Source organism: Galendromus occidentalis, unplaced genomic scaffold, assembly GCF_000255335.2.
Source record: "Galendromus occidentalis unplaced genomic scaffold, Mocc_1.1 scf7180000077436, whole genome shotgun sequence".
Lineage (NCBI taxonomy): Eukaryota > Metazoa > Arthropoda > Arachnida > Mesostigmata > Phytoseiidae > Galendromus > Galendromus occidentalis.
In genome coordinates, this window is record NW_003805424.1 from 344,160 (window position 1) to 359,932 (window position 15,773).

The 15,773-nt window shown below is 50.3% G+C and overlaps 5 protein-coding genes across 5 annotated transcripts; 3 read left to right on the top strand and 2 right to left on the bottom strand.

The window, feature by feature from the left end:
* Positions 1-379: 379 nt before the first annotated feature.
* LOC100898895 (glutathione peroxidase) lies at positions 380-2,408 on the bottom strand. Its single transcript, XM_003742942.2, has 6 exons — positions 2,275-2,408; positions 1,684-1,853; positions 1,473-1,585; positions 1,221-1,361; positions 974-1,101; positions 380-869 (listed from the first exon to the last, which is right to left on the bottom strand). The coding sequence occupies exons 2-6, from the start codon at positions 1,784-1,786 to the stop codon at positions 755-757; spliced, it is 600 nt and encodes a 199-aa protein (XP_003742990.1). The 5' UTR covers positions 1,787-1,853; positions 2,275-2,408; the 3' UTR covers positions 380-754.
* A 904-nt stretch (positions 2,409-3,312) lies between these two features.
* Positions 3,313-6,563, bottom strand: LOC100903413 (PHD finger protein 21A). The gene is made up of 9 exons (XM_003742972.2): positions 6,310-6,563; positions 5,525-5,601; positions 5,330-5,411; positions 5,139-5,225; positions 4,514-4,999; positions 4,239-4,408; positions 3,981-4,128; positions 3,818-3,898; positions 3,313-3,652 (listed from the first exon to the last, which is right to left on the bottom strand). The coding sequence occupies exons 1-9, from the start codon at positions 6,352-6,354 to the stop codon at positions 3,515-3,517; spliced, it is 1,314 nt and encodes a 437-aa protein (XP_003743020.1). The 5' UTR covers positions 6,355-6,563; the 3' UTR covers positions 3,313-3,514.
* Positions 6,564-7,091: 528 nt separating this feature from the next.
* On the top strand, positions 7,092-8,479 carry LOC100899041 (uncharacterized). Its single transcript, XM_003742943.1, has 6 exons — positions 7,092-7,363; positions 7,487-7,621; positions 7,711-7,806; positions 7,924-8,016; positions 8,114-8,208; positions 8,285-8,479. The coding sequence occupies exons 1-6, from the start codon at positions 7,249-7,251 to the stop codon at positions 8,441-8,443; spliced, it is 693 nt and encodes a 230-aa protein (XP_003742991.1). The 5' UTR covers positions 7,092-7,248; the 3' UTR covers positions 8,444-8,479.
* A 1,907-nt stretch (positions 8,480-10,386) lies between these two features.
* LOC100899185 (ubiquitin-conjugating enzyme E2 J1) lies at positions 10,387-12,989 on the top strand. The gene is made up of 8 exons (XM_003742944.2): positions 10,387-10,555; positions 11,067-11,213; positions 11,444-11,517; positions 11,690-11,821; positions 11,908-12,019; positions 12,125-12,255; positions 12,396-12,552; positions 12,641-12,989. Exons 2-8 carry the CDS (start codon positions 11,186-11,188, stop codon positions 12,907-12,909), a joined length of 903 nt encoding a protein of 300 aa, XP_003742992.1. The 5' UTR covers positions 10,387-10,555; positions 11,067-11,185; the 3' UTR covers positions 12,910-12,989.
* Positions 12,990-13,399: 410 nt separating this feature from the next.
* LOC100903556 (ribonuclease P protein subunit p40) lies at positions 13,400-15,319 on the top strand. The gene is made up of 6 exons (XM_018639400.2): positions 13,400-13,798; positions 13,974-14,099; positions 14,214-14,352; positions 14,520-14,722; positions 14,823-14,922; positions 15,020-15,319. Exons 1-6 carry the CDS (start codon positions 13,647-13,649, stop codon positions 15,272-15,274), a joined length of 975 nt encoding a protein of 324 aa, XP_018494916.2. The 5' UTR covers positions 13,400-13,646; the 3' UTR covers positions 15,275-15,319.
* The last annotated feature ends 454 nt before the right edge of the window (positions 15,320-15,773 follow it).

Genomic DNA, 15,773 nt, shown 5'->3' on the forward strand with positions numbered 1-15,773 from the left:
CTCATCATGTGATTCTTTGGAATACCGGTAGTAATCGTTTCTTCCGCCATTTATAGATTCCGAGCGAGCACTTTCTCGCGTCCTCCGAGACCTTCGCATATGAGAGGATGAATCCCATCCGACTGTTTCGTATCGCGCATCAGCATTTTCTTTCCGCAGCTCGCCATACACGCCTAATGTCAAGCTAGAACCGTCCACCAGAGACCGCCTTTCTCCGCATAGCCTACTGGCGATACGATCCAGCGCGCAAAAATACGCAAATGTCGGTGAGTACGGTAGCATCACCCATCTTTCCAGAGATGATCTCCCCAGATTTCTCCGAAGGGAGCTCGTTCCGAACTATGTAACAGAAAACGGATCGGCAGTCGATCGCTCTTGGTGAAAAAGAATTTATTCGATATTCCTAGAGGCATCCAATCATCTGAATTCGGAATAGAAGGGAAGACAAAGGATCGTTCCGCTGTCTCGGTATGTCTAGATTGACTGTCATTGTTCCACTCGAGAATTCGGCTCCGTCGCCTGTAGGAGCATCACAACTCTCGCTCAGTATCAGCCTTAGAGTGACAAATATCTCCTGTCCGGTGGCGAAGTTAGTTTCAAGCGTCCTTTCGGAGCCTCTCAAGTCAGGGAGATCTCAGGTGCTGCGATCAGTCCTTCCTCCCAGAGCGGTGTCTTTTCCCTACGAAGGACCTAATGCAGCTTATGCGAGGAGCTACCCAGTTTTTCTAAGAAACTTTTCTCTTGGTCTTCTCTCTCAGAGCTCCGTGTTGTTTTGATTCATCGTTTCCGGCGCATCTGCTTTGGCGGTACGATTCAGGTACTTCACGATGTCGTCCTTCATCGACAACGGCGGAGTCGTTGGCGAGAATCTAGGGGGAAAAATACTTGGAATTAGACACTTTCGTTCCGACGTTTCTGACCTCGTTCAAGGAGGGGAAAATACGCTCTGGAGCAGTTCAGTCATTCGTCTGACCTATCGACTGGAATTCCATTTCGGTCGATGAGGAATTTCGTGAAATTCCATTTTATGCCGGAGTAAATAATGCCGCCTTGTCTCTCTTTGAGGAAGCGCCACAAGGGTTCTGCTTCCGCCCCGTTGACCTTCAAGGAGGGAACCTCGAGATTAGGACTAGGTATGATTTTTTTTTATCCTCCCAAGGTATGCGGCAGAATTAGACTTCTCGTAATATTAGCTGAGGTTTCGAATTCCTTCAACTCACATTGATTTTGGCGAAGAGATCGAAATTTATCGAATAAGTTTCCCTCGCGAATGTTTTGATCTGTTCGTTCGTCTCCAACTCCTGACCAGCGAATTGATCCGACGGAAAACCCAAAACTCGGAAGCCCCGGAAGCCTAGCTCCTGCAAAACGAATCTTGATGAGACGAATCGACGGACGCCCCTCGTTCCGCTGACGGTGGAGGGTCGATACTGGTTTCGACCTTCAAAACGAATGCCTGAAGAAAGGACTACCTTCTGGAGGATGACCAATTCCTTGTAATTGCGGTCGGTCAGTCCACACTCCGAAGCCAAATTCACAATCACCAAGACCATCCCGCGGTATTTTGATAGCGGGACGTCATTTCCTGTTTGTTATAAGACTCGTATACAGCTCGGAATGTGCCGGCAATTCGCGCATCCCTGGGACTGACATGTCTTTTTGACGTATGTGCTTAGAGCGTACCATCTATGTCCTTGACAGTAAAATCATAGACCGTGTTTTGGGGACTATTGTAGCCCATGCTGGGACTCATGATCAGAGCCATGACGATGCTTTGTAAGATCATCTTCTTATGTTGTCAAGACGGGCCCGTGTTGACTCCACAAAAGCACAAGTGATCGGTTCACTGGAAACTGGGCAGAAAATTGTCATCAAGCGCGGAAACCGCCGTTGAGCTGCCGGCAACTTAAACTCCTGACCCCTAGAATTCGCTAGAAGAAAACAACAAGTGTTTCGAACAATCTGGTCATGGTCAGAGTCGAAGCGTTGCTCCATTCGCATGGAAAGCTCCAAGGTCAGATATATGCGGAACCGTCGAGCAGTTTAAGGGTCTGTCCCACCGACGAATCGAGGAGTCAATGACTGACATTTTCTGGCCATGAGAAGCGTCAAGGATTGCAGAATTTGATACAATGAGTTCATTGGTGATGAAAACGTGGAGAGTGGGACAATGTACTGATACCCGCGGCAGATTCGAGAATGAATCCTCGCATCGGGAAGAATGAAAGCTTAGCTTTGCAAGCAGATTTTCTCTGAACTCACAAGAAGGCTCACCTTCTTTCCTTCCGACAGTATGCCGAAATGGCGTGTTTCCGGATAACCTATTCTCGCCTTTCGTGCTGTTCACTGATGCCGAAATGTCATTCCTGATGCGCGAGCTTGGAAAGAGGAAAGGAGAGGAGGAAAAGCTCGTTCAGATCTCCGGGAACCTTGCGTAGGGCATGCGCACCGAATCAGGATCCGGAGAGGGGTTGTTGTAGAGAGAAAGAGAACTGCCGATCAAAACAAACCGGAATCTTTTCAGCCCTTCGTCTTCGGCCGCAGAAAATCGCGAGGTTTTGCAAAGCATTCCCCGCGTGCGCGGCCCCCTCAAAATTCCTCGGTCATGATCTCAGGGTCTAGAACTCAGAGAGGCGCGTCATGATGTCGAGCTCCGACCCCCTGCTCCCCCGAAGGCTGTTTTCGGAATTGAGCTCGCGCATGCTTCGACGAGTCGGAGGCCCGATCGTCAGCGACGCCGAGCCGTCGAATGCCGAAGATCCCTCACTAAAAAGTCGCATGTAGTATAAATGGTGGCGACTGTGATGTCACCATTTTGGAAGAAATCCATCGCGAGCCAATAAGGCTCGATCGCAAATGAGTTGCCAGCATGAGGAAACCGTCCCCAGAATGAATTGAGCATCGGATGCCGTGATCCATTGGTCCAACGCAGATCTCATTCTCATCCCCACATTACTCTACAGGCCCACCTCGTCTCGCGACTCCGAGCCTCGGCTCCCGATGCGACGGTCTGCGGGCTATTCCCTTTGTTAGACTTGACTAGGAATGGTAGGAACGATCGAATGCTTTAACCCCTGAGGTAAGGGACAAGTCCCTTCCATAACAAGTTTACTTTATTGATAGCAATGGGACGTTTCTCGCGCGACTCCGAATCAACCTCCGGAGCGGCAGATCCCCACGTGATCCGGTCAACCGCACTTTTCGACTTGTTTCACATGATTGAGATGATATGGGTTCTATAGTGAAAACTAACAAATTGCCCGCTGGATTCTCGACCGACAGTGTAGCGATTCGGAAATCTTCGACGGACGCAGAAGATATCCTGTATCTATACCATACACGAGAAGTATATCGGTCTCGATGAGAGGAGCATTCTCCGAAGATAACGTGACAGAATGAGATGTTCCCTATACATGATTCTCCACGCAGTCAGTGCGCGAAACGAGGTCGGCTCGATCTGTGTTTCCGAAAAGATCGGCACCAGAGACAGATCTTCGGGGAGCTTTTTCTGCATTCACGCGCACAATGGCGGTCTGTTCTCCGCCACGATCGACATGAATTTCCGGAGTCTCTCTAGCATTTGCTCCACGGTTCTCTGCTGATCGACTAGCATTCGGGTACGCAGGCGCTCCTCCGTGAGACGTTGCCTCGCCTGGGGAAAAGACACCGTTGAGCCGTTGAGGGTTTAATCTTACAGTAAGAGCGAGTTATAGAGGGAAGCATGACAAGGGATCTTCCCTCTGTTCTGGAAGAAATCAATATTACGCTCTCGCTCGCCGCGAGAGCTCCCGGCAACGCTTAGGAAGGAGGACCACACCTCTTCATGCTTCTTGAGTAATTCGGCTTTTTCTGTACGGAGCTTCTCAGCCTGTAGTTGGAGTTCCTCCTTGAGCTCGGCCTGCAAATCGAAGACGTTGATCAAGGTCCTTTCCGGAGGTTCAGGAGGAGTAGGACAGGACACAATGGCTGCATGCAATCACCTTGTTCTTTCCATCTGAAGAAGTCGTTTTCTTCCTTTTCCGTTCGGTTTCCTGCCTCCTGCGCTCTTCAACGGCCGCAGACGAGAAGTGTGGATTGGCTGTTTTGCGTCGACGTCTCTCGGTCCGACGCTCTGACAACTCTCGGAACCTGGGAAATATCATCGTCATCGCAACTCTGGCAATTCGAAGACTCGTGGAGGTTCACAGACACTTGCTAAGCGATGGAGTGAGCCAGAGGGAGAAGAAAAATCGGCGAACCTTTCTGGAGTGCAAAGGCTCAGATGACCGAGAAACCACGCCTGTTTCTTCACTCCCTTGCAAACTTTATCTTCCTCGTTCTCCTCGAACTCGAATGGCGGCAGCGTATTTCGTTCTTCGGGCACTTTTTGGAGTCTGGTCTCGATATTCTTCGTTGCTTGAACAGCGAGCTGCGAGAGTAGAGGGATGTTCTCAGGTTCCCGGAGCAATAAGATCGGAGAGTGCACATCATTATTATTTCCAATATCGAATGTGGAACTCCGTACGGCCTATACCTTGTGAGTTATCAATGGGCTCGGTGCAGAAGTCACCTTCGAATCATCGATTATGACGGGCTTCGGCAGGAAGTTGCCCTTGCTGCCTGGTGCGACCGCCTTCACTACGACGCCGTTGACCTGGAGACCGTTGACGGGAGCGGTGATGCTGGCTCCATTCGTGATTCCATTTTGTTGCAACGTGACGATGTTCAGAGGGCCTGTCTGATTAGGAGGAACTTTTATGATGAAGACCGCCGAAGGTGGCGCACCAAACTTGACACCAGGCGAAGTTCCTGCGGGATTGTGAAAGACCAAGTTCGGCGCCACTATGGGGAGGGGAACTTTCTTCGGTGCCTTGACGACATAGTCGAAGGATGCATCTGGGTCCGTCTTATAATTATTATTGTCGCTAATGCTGTGATTGTTGTTGTTGTTGTTGATCGAAAAGGCTGAGGCGCCATCTAAGGCGACCTTCTCGGATATTGTCGCAGGTTGAGCATTGTTCTGGAATGAGAGTATCTTCAAGTGATGAAATCATCTTTCTCCGACGTGGACCGAGAAAGAGAGCAGCCCTCTCTTGGCTTTGCGATTCGGATTTCAATGCGATCCTCCGAGCATCTCGTTTCTGGATGAAGTGACTCACCATTTGAGCTATAGGCTTTGGCATAACAGCACCCGTCGTATTGATATGTACCGCAGAGATTGAGCCACAACGGCTCGCCAAATTTGCCTACAAAAGTCCGGGTAGTTATCGAGGATAAACTGCTTTGAGATAAGCACGCTATGGGTTGAAGTCATTCAAATTTCGAGGGACATGTACAGGATCCTACCAACCTCTCTGAATTCGTATGCCATATTAATTATCTCTTGTTGGATTCTGGTAGCAGCCGAAAGCTTGGCTTCCGCGGCTGAGGAGCTGATTTGGGGAGAAACATTTCCTCGTCAATGATCGCCAAAGCCTCAGACAAATTCATCTGTGTAAAAGCCTCGTACGATAAGACTTCCACGAGCCGAATCGACATTTCATACCTGAGCTGTTCCACTGTGGACATGAGCCTGTGATGCTCCCGGATCAGAGCTCGAATTTGACGCTCCACATTCTGCATCTGACAAAAACACGTGAATAGCCGATTAGTTGCTAGTGTCCTTCAGTAATATAGACCGGTTGAGACAATTCCGAGGGGAAAAGCCTATATCAGGCTCTCCCTCTAGCAAATGAAGCCCGCCATCGATATTGCTCTCGCTCGCCAACGTCGGTCACATTCTGGCTGAGCCGTGCTACGATTCACGAACAAGCTCGTGTATGATGATGATCTTCATCATGGACTCCGAAAGCAATGATCGAGAAATGTGCTCATGGAGCGCGAATGGACTGGAATTCCCCCGATACCCTCTCGAAAAGTTCGGCAAAAGATTAGCTCCATCGAGAGTTTTGGAGCAGATTCTCTTTCGCCCCTCGCTCTTAATTTCCGCAGAGTTTGAATGTCGGAGAACTTCCATGGAGTACTTCCCTGATTCTCTCTCCTAGAGTTACCGTGAGGACGAAGCTGTTCGAGTAGTATCGATGTTAAAAAGCGACGGACCGCCCCGCCATACCGTGGTATATGGGTGACAACGCTAAAGAAGCCAGTACACGAGTTCCTCCGCAGCAACTTGTTATTGCAAGTGTTGCGCTAAATGAGCTCATCGGGTATTTAAATTCGGGAGCAGTGGTCCATCTATGAATGGTCTCCTGACGTCGGCTCGGGCGACGTCAGAGTCGAGAGGGAACGCTGACCAGCCCGAGGGAAGGGGGTTTGTTCTGAGCAACTTACGTGCGTTTCGCCGGAGGCTGGGGCTCCCACCACAGCCAGGTCCATGCTGGAAAATGTTGAAGTTTACCGCGAAGCGATACGGGAAGAAGTTCTCGCGATTGCTGCTCGTTACCCTGAGGAGAAGTTCGACATCGTATTCTCAAGTCGCCGTGGAGTCAACTTGGAATTAAGCTCGACACTGGCATACAGAGAACGCTCGAGGAGTGGAGGACAACTTCAGAAAGTTTCCTCGAGCTGCGCTCGATGTGTGTCGATCGGTCGGAGTCGGAGTGAGAGAGGGTGTACGCCGCTGCGTGTGCCTGCCTGCTTGTCCGTCTGTCCCGTCGACTGCGTGTGTGTGCGCGCGCGCTTTGTACCTTGTATATTAGCGATCCTTCAGGAGGTGAGACAGTCCTCCCGACTGAACTTGATCCACAGTAACGGGGCCACAGAACATTGAGTCGATCGCGAAAAATGAGAGCGAAGCTCCCTGCCGATACTTTCAATCGCGGCACGCAGAGACCTTTGAGAGAGGCTCATAACATTGAGAATTGTGAGCGATTCGATAGATGGCGCTCGGAGGTCCGTTTCTTGAATCAAGTCTCATTCTCTCACTTATCCATCTCATGGGAGATCGTTGTCCAAAGAATCTACACAGCGATCTCGTCGAGCATGAGTTCTTCGGATAATGGGGAAGACAACGAAAACGAAAATTCGCTCTGGCGGGAGGCGGCTTCTCCTATGAGAGGGAGAGAGAGGTGAGTGAAGAATGCGTTCATCCGCGCTATGTTTTCGAACGTTTCGTTCCATCGCTGCTGAGTGAGTCGCTGACAGAAGAGCATACTTCGCGAGAAACTGTCCGGAATACGTCGAATTCTCAGGATACCGAGCTCACTTACCCCTCGAGCTGCGAGCATTGCTCCCCGTGCAGAACTCAAGCTAGAGGAGGCATACTTTGTAATGAGCTCTGGGACTAAGCGAAAACGAGAATTCCCGTCGACATTCTCTTCGGAATCACGAAAATTCATCTTCCAGCTCGATCTGGATCAAGATGCCGTCAAGCAAATGCTCGGCTGTGAGTTAGAATGAGTACAGAGTCTGAATGAGCAAACTTTCTCTTGCTTTCACGACTCCATGATTGATTTACAAACACTATATATACTATAAATACTACTACTCCGACGAACTATCTGCGCAGCTCTCCCGTATGCTCATCTGAGAGCAGTTCTCTTGCCATTGGAGCTTCACGGTAAAGCGAGTTACTTCGAAGAAATGGCAGAAATTGAGAGACGGTCATCCTGCCCCCACTACGGACGATACCTCTATGATTTAAGTAAGTCAGAGCCTGCATATGGAACGCTCATGTGCGCACGCTCACGCATTGAGGGCTCCCCTATTGAACAAACACGCTTCCGTACGCAGCGTCTTCGAACAAGTGCAATATCGAGATCAGTGCGTGTGTACGCTTGGAAAACCCGGAGGAATTCTACGAGGCAAACGGCTTGAACTTGATACGAGGTTTGTGAATGGTAGCGTGAGCGCCAACTTCTCGCCAACTCAAATACGCGTCGAGCGCTTGAATGACGCTCTTAGTGAGCTACTCTTCCGCTCGGATAACATTTGCCGCCTCTGTAGGTGAGGCTCGAAATTTAGACAGGGCGCTGGAGTTGGAGACAACCCTTAGTGAAGCGACCGTTAAATGCGACATCTCTCTCAACTCCGTGCAAGGTGAGTATTTTTCCACCCAAAATGTCCACCCGATTATATGAGATTCGATGCCGGTCGCATCGATTAAATAATCAATACTCTGATTGACCCCATTTAGCAATGAACGACTTCTATTCCGATTACAAGAGCGGTCTATTCGACAATTCGTTCCGTCAAGCTATACTTGGAAGCCCAACAGAACAGCAGAACCTGGTAAGTTCTGGGCGTTTCTTCTCTTCTCACGATGAACGTCTGTCCGAGACATTAGCCCTAAATATTCCATCTACAGGAGCCCGGTCAACCTCGGTACTCCGTGAAGGTCGGGCTTAACGATCGGATCTTCGAAGCAGAGAAAGATCGGCTCCAAGCAATGGAAAATGCGGCGAAACTAGCGAAGAAGACTCACAAGCACAGACAGAGGCAGAGCCGTCCAGCTCAAGCACGCTGAGACGCTGCCCCATCATCTCACGAAAAATACCCAACAGCAGCGGACGGAGTCAGAAGGAACAGGGGAACACGGACGGAGTCGAATCCACAAAAGCGCTCTTCGAGCTATCAGAGTTTTCGACAACCACGAGTTTCCAACAGCTGCTCGGTCCACGTTCGAGAGGGGATCAGAGAAACTCAGGGACGTTGTACCGGGGAATACACCAGCCTACACTCACAGCCCTGGAACCTCGGATGAGCGTCTCGTCCCCGGGCTAGTCTGCAACTCGATCAGTTGTGGATTCGAGCCCAATCTGGCCAGAAGTTCCCCGAGAAGTTCCGCGAAAATCTATGGAATCACTTGCCTTACGTCTCGGGTGGAACTCTTGTATATATAGGTAACTGAGTTTTGATCCTGGAACATGCTTCATTTACGGAGCTGTTCAAGCATGCTTGTGTTTTCGAACATTTGGAATGGAACCCTGTATTTTCGGTCTTGTTGTATAAATATTGTTTTCAATCACGAATTCGGTGACGCCAACCCTCGATTTCTCGCTCGACTCTATTCTATTCGTTCTGAGTTCGCGAACGAAGGCGTACCTGTACTACGAGGTACACCTGACTGAGGCACCCCTCCGCAGAGCTGTGAGTGTCGGATAAGGAGCTATGAATGAGATGAGGAAGCCTGAAGGAAGAACGATACTCCAAGCAGGTTTTACACCTCCAAGGGTCGCATTGTTCGTACCATTGCTGATTATGGGTCCTCAGAGAGGCAGCGGCTCTGAGCTCGATCGCATGAAAATGGTTCCTATTCTACCGTGGAGGTCAGCCTCAGTATGCTCGTCTCAGAGAATGAGACAACTGGGGAAGGCCTTGACTATACTAGGGCACATCTCGAGGACTCTGCGTGGCAGTATGTTGCCCTGGGCTCGAACTAGAAGCATTTCTGCCTACCCGGGGCATTTCTTGAGCCTCGCGCGTTTTCCCCTTCATTCGCTTGCTCGATGTAGCCGAGGCTGACGTCCTCTTTCAACAAGCTGGTGTTCCTGATCTGAGCAGTGTTACATTATCAGCTCTCGGATGCTCAGCGTCCTGTGACGCCTTGCTCCTTTTCTTTCGAGAGAGTCGTCTTCCCCAAGATCACCTCGAACCAGGCTGCCCACGAATCCTGACCGCTCGATCATCTGGCGTCGGGCTGATCTGCGATCCCAAAATGGATTCGATTGACATAGAAATACCGCAACCGGGTGATCGTGCGAATCTCCGGAAGGCGGAACGAAGGGTTTTGCGCTTCCAGGCGATTGAACGATTCCATTGTTCCCCGATGCGGACTAGAGACCCATTTCACCGACGAGAACGCTGGCCTTTTTTTTCCAATTTACAAACTGTTCCCTAGCCTATCGGAGGCGACATCAGTCTGATCTTTCTACAGAGAGCTCAAGTCGAGGACGGGAAGTTTTCTTGATGGTCACGAGGATCGGACACTTGGGGGCCCCATCGACCAGTTTTCATGAGATGGCTCTATCGTTTAGCATTGCCCAAAACGCATTGATGCGAAAGAACGCCTACGAACTTCCGATGACGCTCATCTCAGAGAGCCAAACTGCGCGAAGGACTCCCCGCCGATCGCCCACGAGGAACGACATGGAGGATACGCGGGTCCGGATCCGCGTGCCAGCCAAATTGGGTTATCAAGATTCCCTCGGCCCTGTCCGATCCGTAAACCGGGCCAGCGCAACGAACCGTCGCGCCGGAGTCCGGCAGGGATGTCGCGGAGGAGCTGTCCAAGATCGCTGATGAGACTGACCAGAATCGTCTAAGCTCACATTTTCAGCAATCTCCGCAACTACAATACCACTCAGAACCTATCGAAGGCGTCGTCGTCATCTGACGTGAGATTCGGTGAAGGGTTGGTTGTTCCGTCGTTTTAGCTGTATCCATCTGACTTTTACGGACAACCATGACAACATCGCATCGCACGGTCGTCCCTTGCGGTGAGTGTGTGCGACGGTCCGCCTGTAGAACTTCTCACTCTCACACAAGTAGATTCAGCTGGAACACCCATCAATCTGTCGGAGGCCTGGGATCGCTATCCCATTCTATGGGATCGCTGTATCTTCTCGTCTGATTGAGCGTGAGTAATTCGAGACTGCGCAAATTCATTCACTCCGATCATGGGCCGATGGAAACTCGATGATCGCGGGAGCAGCACTGACATTTGAAGCTCCTGTTCGATAGCGACCCGTCAAGATATTCTAGAGCGTAACTCCGAGAATCACGGGAGTTCTGACACTTCATCTTGAATAGTTAGTGAGATATCCGTTCTGGGAGGGAGCGGCGATTCCAGATAATTATTATGCAAGGATTGGAGTTTGTCGTTAAATCTTTCAGCTTTCGCCTCTATGTAACAAAAATAACGAAGAAAGTGAGTCGGACAGATCTGCGGAATTTCTCCAAAATTATTCCAATCCTCGAGCCTTCCGGCCAAATGTTTGCAGCAGTGCAATGATTGTGGTCTGGGCTCAGCTGATCCCCATGAATCGCTGCGAGGGGCTCCCGCCGTTTTCTGAGCTCGAAGCCGAGAAAGCAAGATCACCCGACAGGAAATGACACGCATTGAGTTTTCTCCTGTCTTTGCTTTGCAGAATTGTCGGCATCAAAAATTTCGGGCGCTATCAGAATCCATAGACGTTGATGTGAAGCACACGTCATCTCTTAGTCGTAGAACTGTACGGGAACGAGAGGAACTTGACGAAGAAAATTAATGGCGCAGTACAATCAGAGAAATCCAGGTAAATCTTGTTCAGGCCCTATTTGTGATAAGAGTCCGTGCGCTACGCGATTGATTCAGGCCTCGATCAGATACGGGGCTGGGTTCCCGATGTCATACCTCTACCACGGCGTATTCAGCGTCTTGGAGAGATTTGATCGACGGAGCGACACAGATGGCGAACAGCTTTGCTATGACTCCAGTTGAGCTCCCACAGACTCTCGTGATAATCCCTCACTTCTTCTGCTGTAGCCGTCAAACGATTGATGAAAGAAGCTCAAGAATTGCGAGAGCCGACAGAGGACTACTTCGCACAGCCTTTGGAGGTGAGACCGGTGGTTGTCAGAATTCACGGGAACTCCGCTGGGCGAGTGTCTTTTGGCTTCTCCTTCAGCGGATCTCCTTGAATAAAGTCTCTGAGCTTTCTGGTTGCTGTTGATGCCTCTCAGGCAATTTCGCCACCCCGATGCGATAAAGGTTCGGAATTCCCCCTTGCAGGATAATCTTTTCGAATGGCATTTCACGGTCCGGGGCCCACCTGATTCGGATTACGATGGCGGCATATATCACGGTCGCATCTTGCTCCCTTCAGAGTATCCCATGAAGCCTCCAAACATTATAATCATGACGGTAAGACTCCTCACGCAATTCGGATGGCCTCTATATCCAGGAAGGGCTCCAAGACCCCGGAGCTAACGAAACCTGCGCTATTCCAGCCCAACGGTCGATTCGAAACGAATAAGAAAATTTGTCTCTCGATCTCTGGACATCACCCTGAAACATGGCAGCCGTCGTGGTCCCTGAGAACCGCCATGTTAGCTCTCATCGGTACATGTCGTCTCGCATGGTTTTTTCGCATGTGTGCCCACCCATGTTGAGCAAGCTTGTGGAGACATACTGAGACTAAAACCCACGCTATAAACTTTCGCTTAGGTTTCATGCCAACTCAGGGCGAAGGTGCGATCGGTAGTTTGGACTGTCCGTCGGATGAGAGGAAGAAGATGGCGCGGAAAAGCTGTTCTTTCAAATGCTCGCATTGTGGACCTACAAAAAATCTTCTCAAGGTTAGAGACTCTCGGAAGCAGGTAAAACGCTTCGTATCCTACGAGGAGACTACGATCCAGAGAGGAAACGAAAGCGAGAGCATAGATGCGAGCTCACCTCGAAGTGAAACTGGGAATTACTAACACCGAGTTCCACTCAGGAACAGAGCAAGTCCGGTCCATCGAAGACGAACGAAGAAGCCCGTCAACTAGCTTCACAAATGTCGTTCACGTCTGAAGGGGCGAAACAAGGCGACTCACATGCCCTCGAGCAACGATTCGTTCCTGCGGAGGAAGCACAAGAAGATGCTCATGCAGGTAGACAATTCCGACTATTCGTAGACTTGAGAGAAATATTAGAGTCTCACTCTTCTCAGCTGAATACGAATGGTGAAATTCAATTCAGGAGATGAGCCTGACGCCAGACCGACGGAGCCCGCCGAGACGGAGGTTCGATGTCGAATGCCCGCTCCAAGCACGGGTTCGGTAGCCCACGACCAACAACCCCAAGTGACTCCGTCAGCAGGCGTGACTACGCCGAGAGCCACACCGACGACAATTACAACCGCTCAAGCGCCTAGCGAGAATCAATTGTTGATAAGTGTTTTCATGTTCATATGTGCGGCAGTGTTTCTCTCCCTCTTCGTGCGGCGAGCTTGTTTTCTACTGTTCTGAAGGTCGACGGACCTCGTAACCGCCCGCCCCTATTTTAGCTGTATAAGTCCGCCGGAAGGCGAAGCGAAACTGAGCGTGTCAATAGGAAAATCCCCCCAAAACCAATAAAATGCGCTAGAATTCACTCAATTGGCGAATTGAGACTCCCCGGACTCCATACGGCTCGGCAATTCAGTATCATGTCGAGGGACCCGGGATGAGTCCGGCGGCACTCGATTTCGGATCGCTCCATCGGAAATGATTGGAAGAAGTAGAGCCAACGCGACTCGAGCTGGATCTATCCAGCTGGATCTATCCGATGATTCCGAAGTTACTCCGATGAAATGAGAGGCGCTCCCTCAAATCACGCTTCCGGGTCATTCGTCTCTGTAGTGTAGTCATTCCTCCGGTTTTTGTCCTAAACGACGCTCCTTAGTGGGTGAAAAATCCGCCCCTCTCGGGATCTTTGAGAACAAGATGCGTTCATCCGATAAACATTGCAGCGAGTCCCATGTTTACATCGAAGACAGGTGAAGACGCGCGCGATCGATCATCCGATGCGATTCTGTGTGTTCTCTTGTAAGCTGACCGAGAGAGGTATCCAACCTAACCGGAAAGTTTGTGGTGTTCTTGGCGACCGTGCTCAGCGGTTCATTTTCTTTCCGTGCGCCACGGCCGAGGAATGAGTTCCTAGGTCGATCCAGGAAAGAGAGCTGTTTATTGGGTTTCGTGGTGATCTCGATGTCAAGTCGTTCGCGATGTTCCCCGAACTTGGAGACCTCAAAAACCAGGTCCTATTCCACTCCTCGTCGGGACGATCATACCTCGATGGATTGATCAACGATCGGAATTTCACCCATGTATTGCAATTGATCATTCCGGGCGCAACTTCTATACCGGCGAATCTCAAGTGAGTGTCTCAGCCTCCCTGACGGGAGCCGAGTCGAAGTCACAAGTCCCTGATCTGACCTGTTCTCAATCTGAAGTCAAGCCCTCAACATATCTCTATCGCCAATGAGCTTCGCCGCCTCTCTGGAGAACGTCTCTATTGTTTGGCGAATTATTGAGAACTTTTCCCTATCCAGAGAAATCATCAAGCCCTACTACCTCTTAAGACGCTTACGACTCGCAGAAATATTGAATTTCGACTTCATATGCGCATTCATCAAAAACGGCAGTTTATCTGTGATAACAGCCTACAGTCCCGACAAGTGAGTCCATTGCGCAGCTAATCTGGAGTCGATTCCGCTGGCAGACTCTTCTGAATCTTTACCCCGGGAATATGTGACTGATATGCTAACCCGCAATTCGTTCCAATTCCACAGGGGGAATTCCATGGCCATAACACCCAGCGGGGTTCTGATCCTCACACTTCGGAGCGACTTGTATCATCGACTGGGCATCAACGGTTCGGAAGTCAACCCTCTGCCGCGAAAGAGAGGCTTCAATCTTGACTTGAAGAAGGTGCGATTCGCCACCCAACTACCCGCTCCGGTGGATTCCCAACTACCCGGCCCGTCTTCCGGGATCTCATGAATGCTCGGCGGAACATCAGAATTGGTCACGATCTCCATCTTCGGTGATCCCCGGCACACTCGGACACGCTTCCTCTGACTCTTTTTCTCTTGCAGGTCGAAGTAAATCTGAGAGATCCGAAGTTTTATCCAGGCAGTAAGGTCTACGACCGCGTTCTCGACTGTGCCAGTCGATGCGATCTCAAGTACGACGTGCTCCTCTCCTGGGAGCCTCCGACACCTGAGATCTCTCCTTTCTCGCCCATGCAGTTCTTGATCGAAAGAGTTACCGATCTTGAGTGGAAAAAATGCTCATGCAGGTCGATAATCCGACAACATTTTGCTGGTAATCGATCGATCAATGCTCTTCGGGCCCCGGCTCGCCAACTTTCTGAATATCAATTATGTGGGTTTTTCCAGGTTCAATTATCAGCAGTCGTTCAATATAGACGTTCCGAACGACTTTGATCAGAGTTTTTTCGACTGGACTGGGGTCATCTCAGCCGGAGGAGACATGAACGTGAGTTAATCGCCACCGGAACAAGCGGACGCTCGGTCAGACATTTGCATCTTCGTCAAAGTCTCGATTCACTCTATAAGGGACCATCTTATTCCAGATACGGGACAGCAATGCGCAGATGAATGTTATTGCGGCGCAATGGGCGGGATTCATTCCTCGTGCGAGTCTGCAGGCTCTAGCAGTCGCCGCTCGCCGTCTCGTCCCGGACGCACCCTTTGTTGTGATCTCGTCGATCGCGTTCCGGAGCGATCCCACGGTGACCACTCTGGCGAGCTTCAACAACGATTCTACGTTGACGATTTGTTTCAATAACCCATCAACATATGTCGTCTATTCCTGCCCCCCACTATGAGAGGATGTCCTTCATGCAATAAAATTTGTGGAGCGGTCTTGGTGATTGTACGAGTAATTTCTCTCGAGCATCACGGATCGCCTGACGAATTCCGGAAGGATAGTGGTGAACGTATTCAGCATCAGATCAACGCAGCACAATCTGCGCATGAACATCGTCGGGCAGACTCATCCAGTCGATCCAGACCCTACGGGATCGTGGCTCCGAAAGCGACTAATTGGAAGGAAGTCGCGGATCGCAACTGCGAAAGTGAGAGAGAGGATCTATTCCAAACGCAGAACAGCATGCGCCATAACACCTCCGAGAGCTTCCTCTGGATCGGATCTGCATATGTGAATGAAGACTTCATTACAATTGTTACATTACCATGTCCTCCATTCTCTCCATTTCAATGATCGAATCAACAGGAGAAGAGGTTCTAGCGAGCGAGTGACTTCTCCTTGCGACCTGAGATTCCACGCCAGGATTACGTTAGCCCTTCTTCTTGGGTTTTTTGACG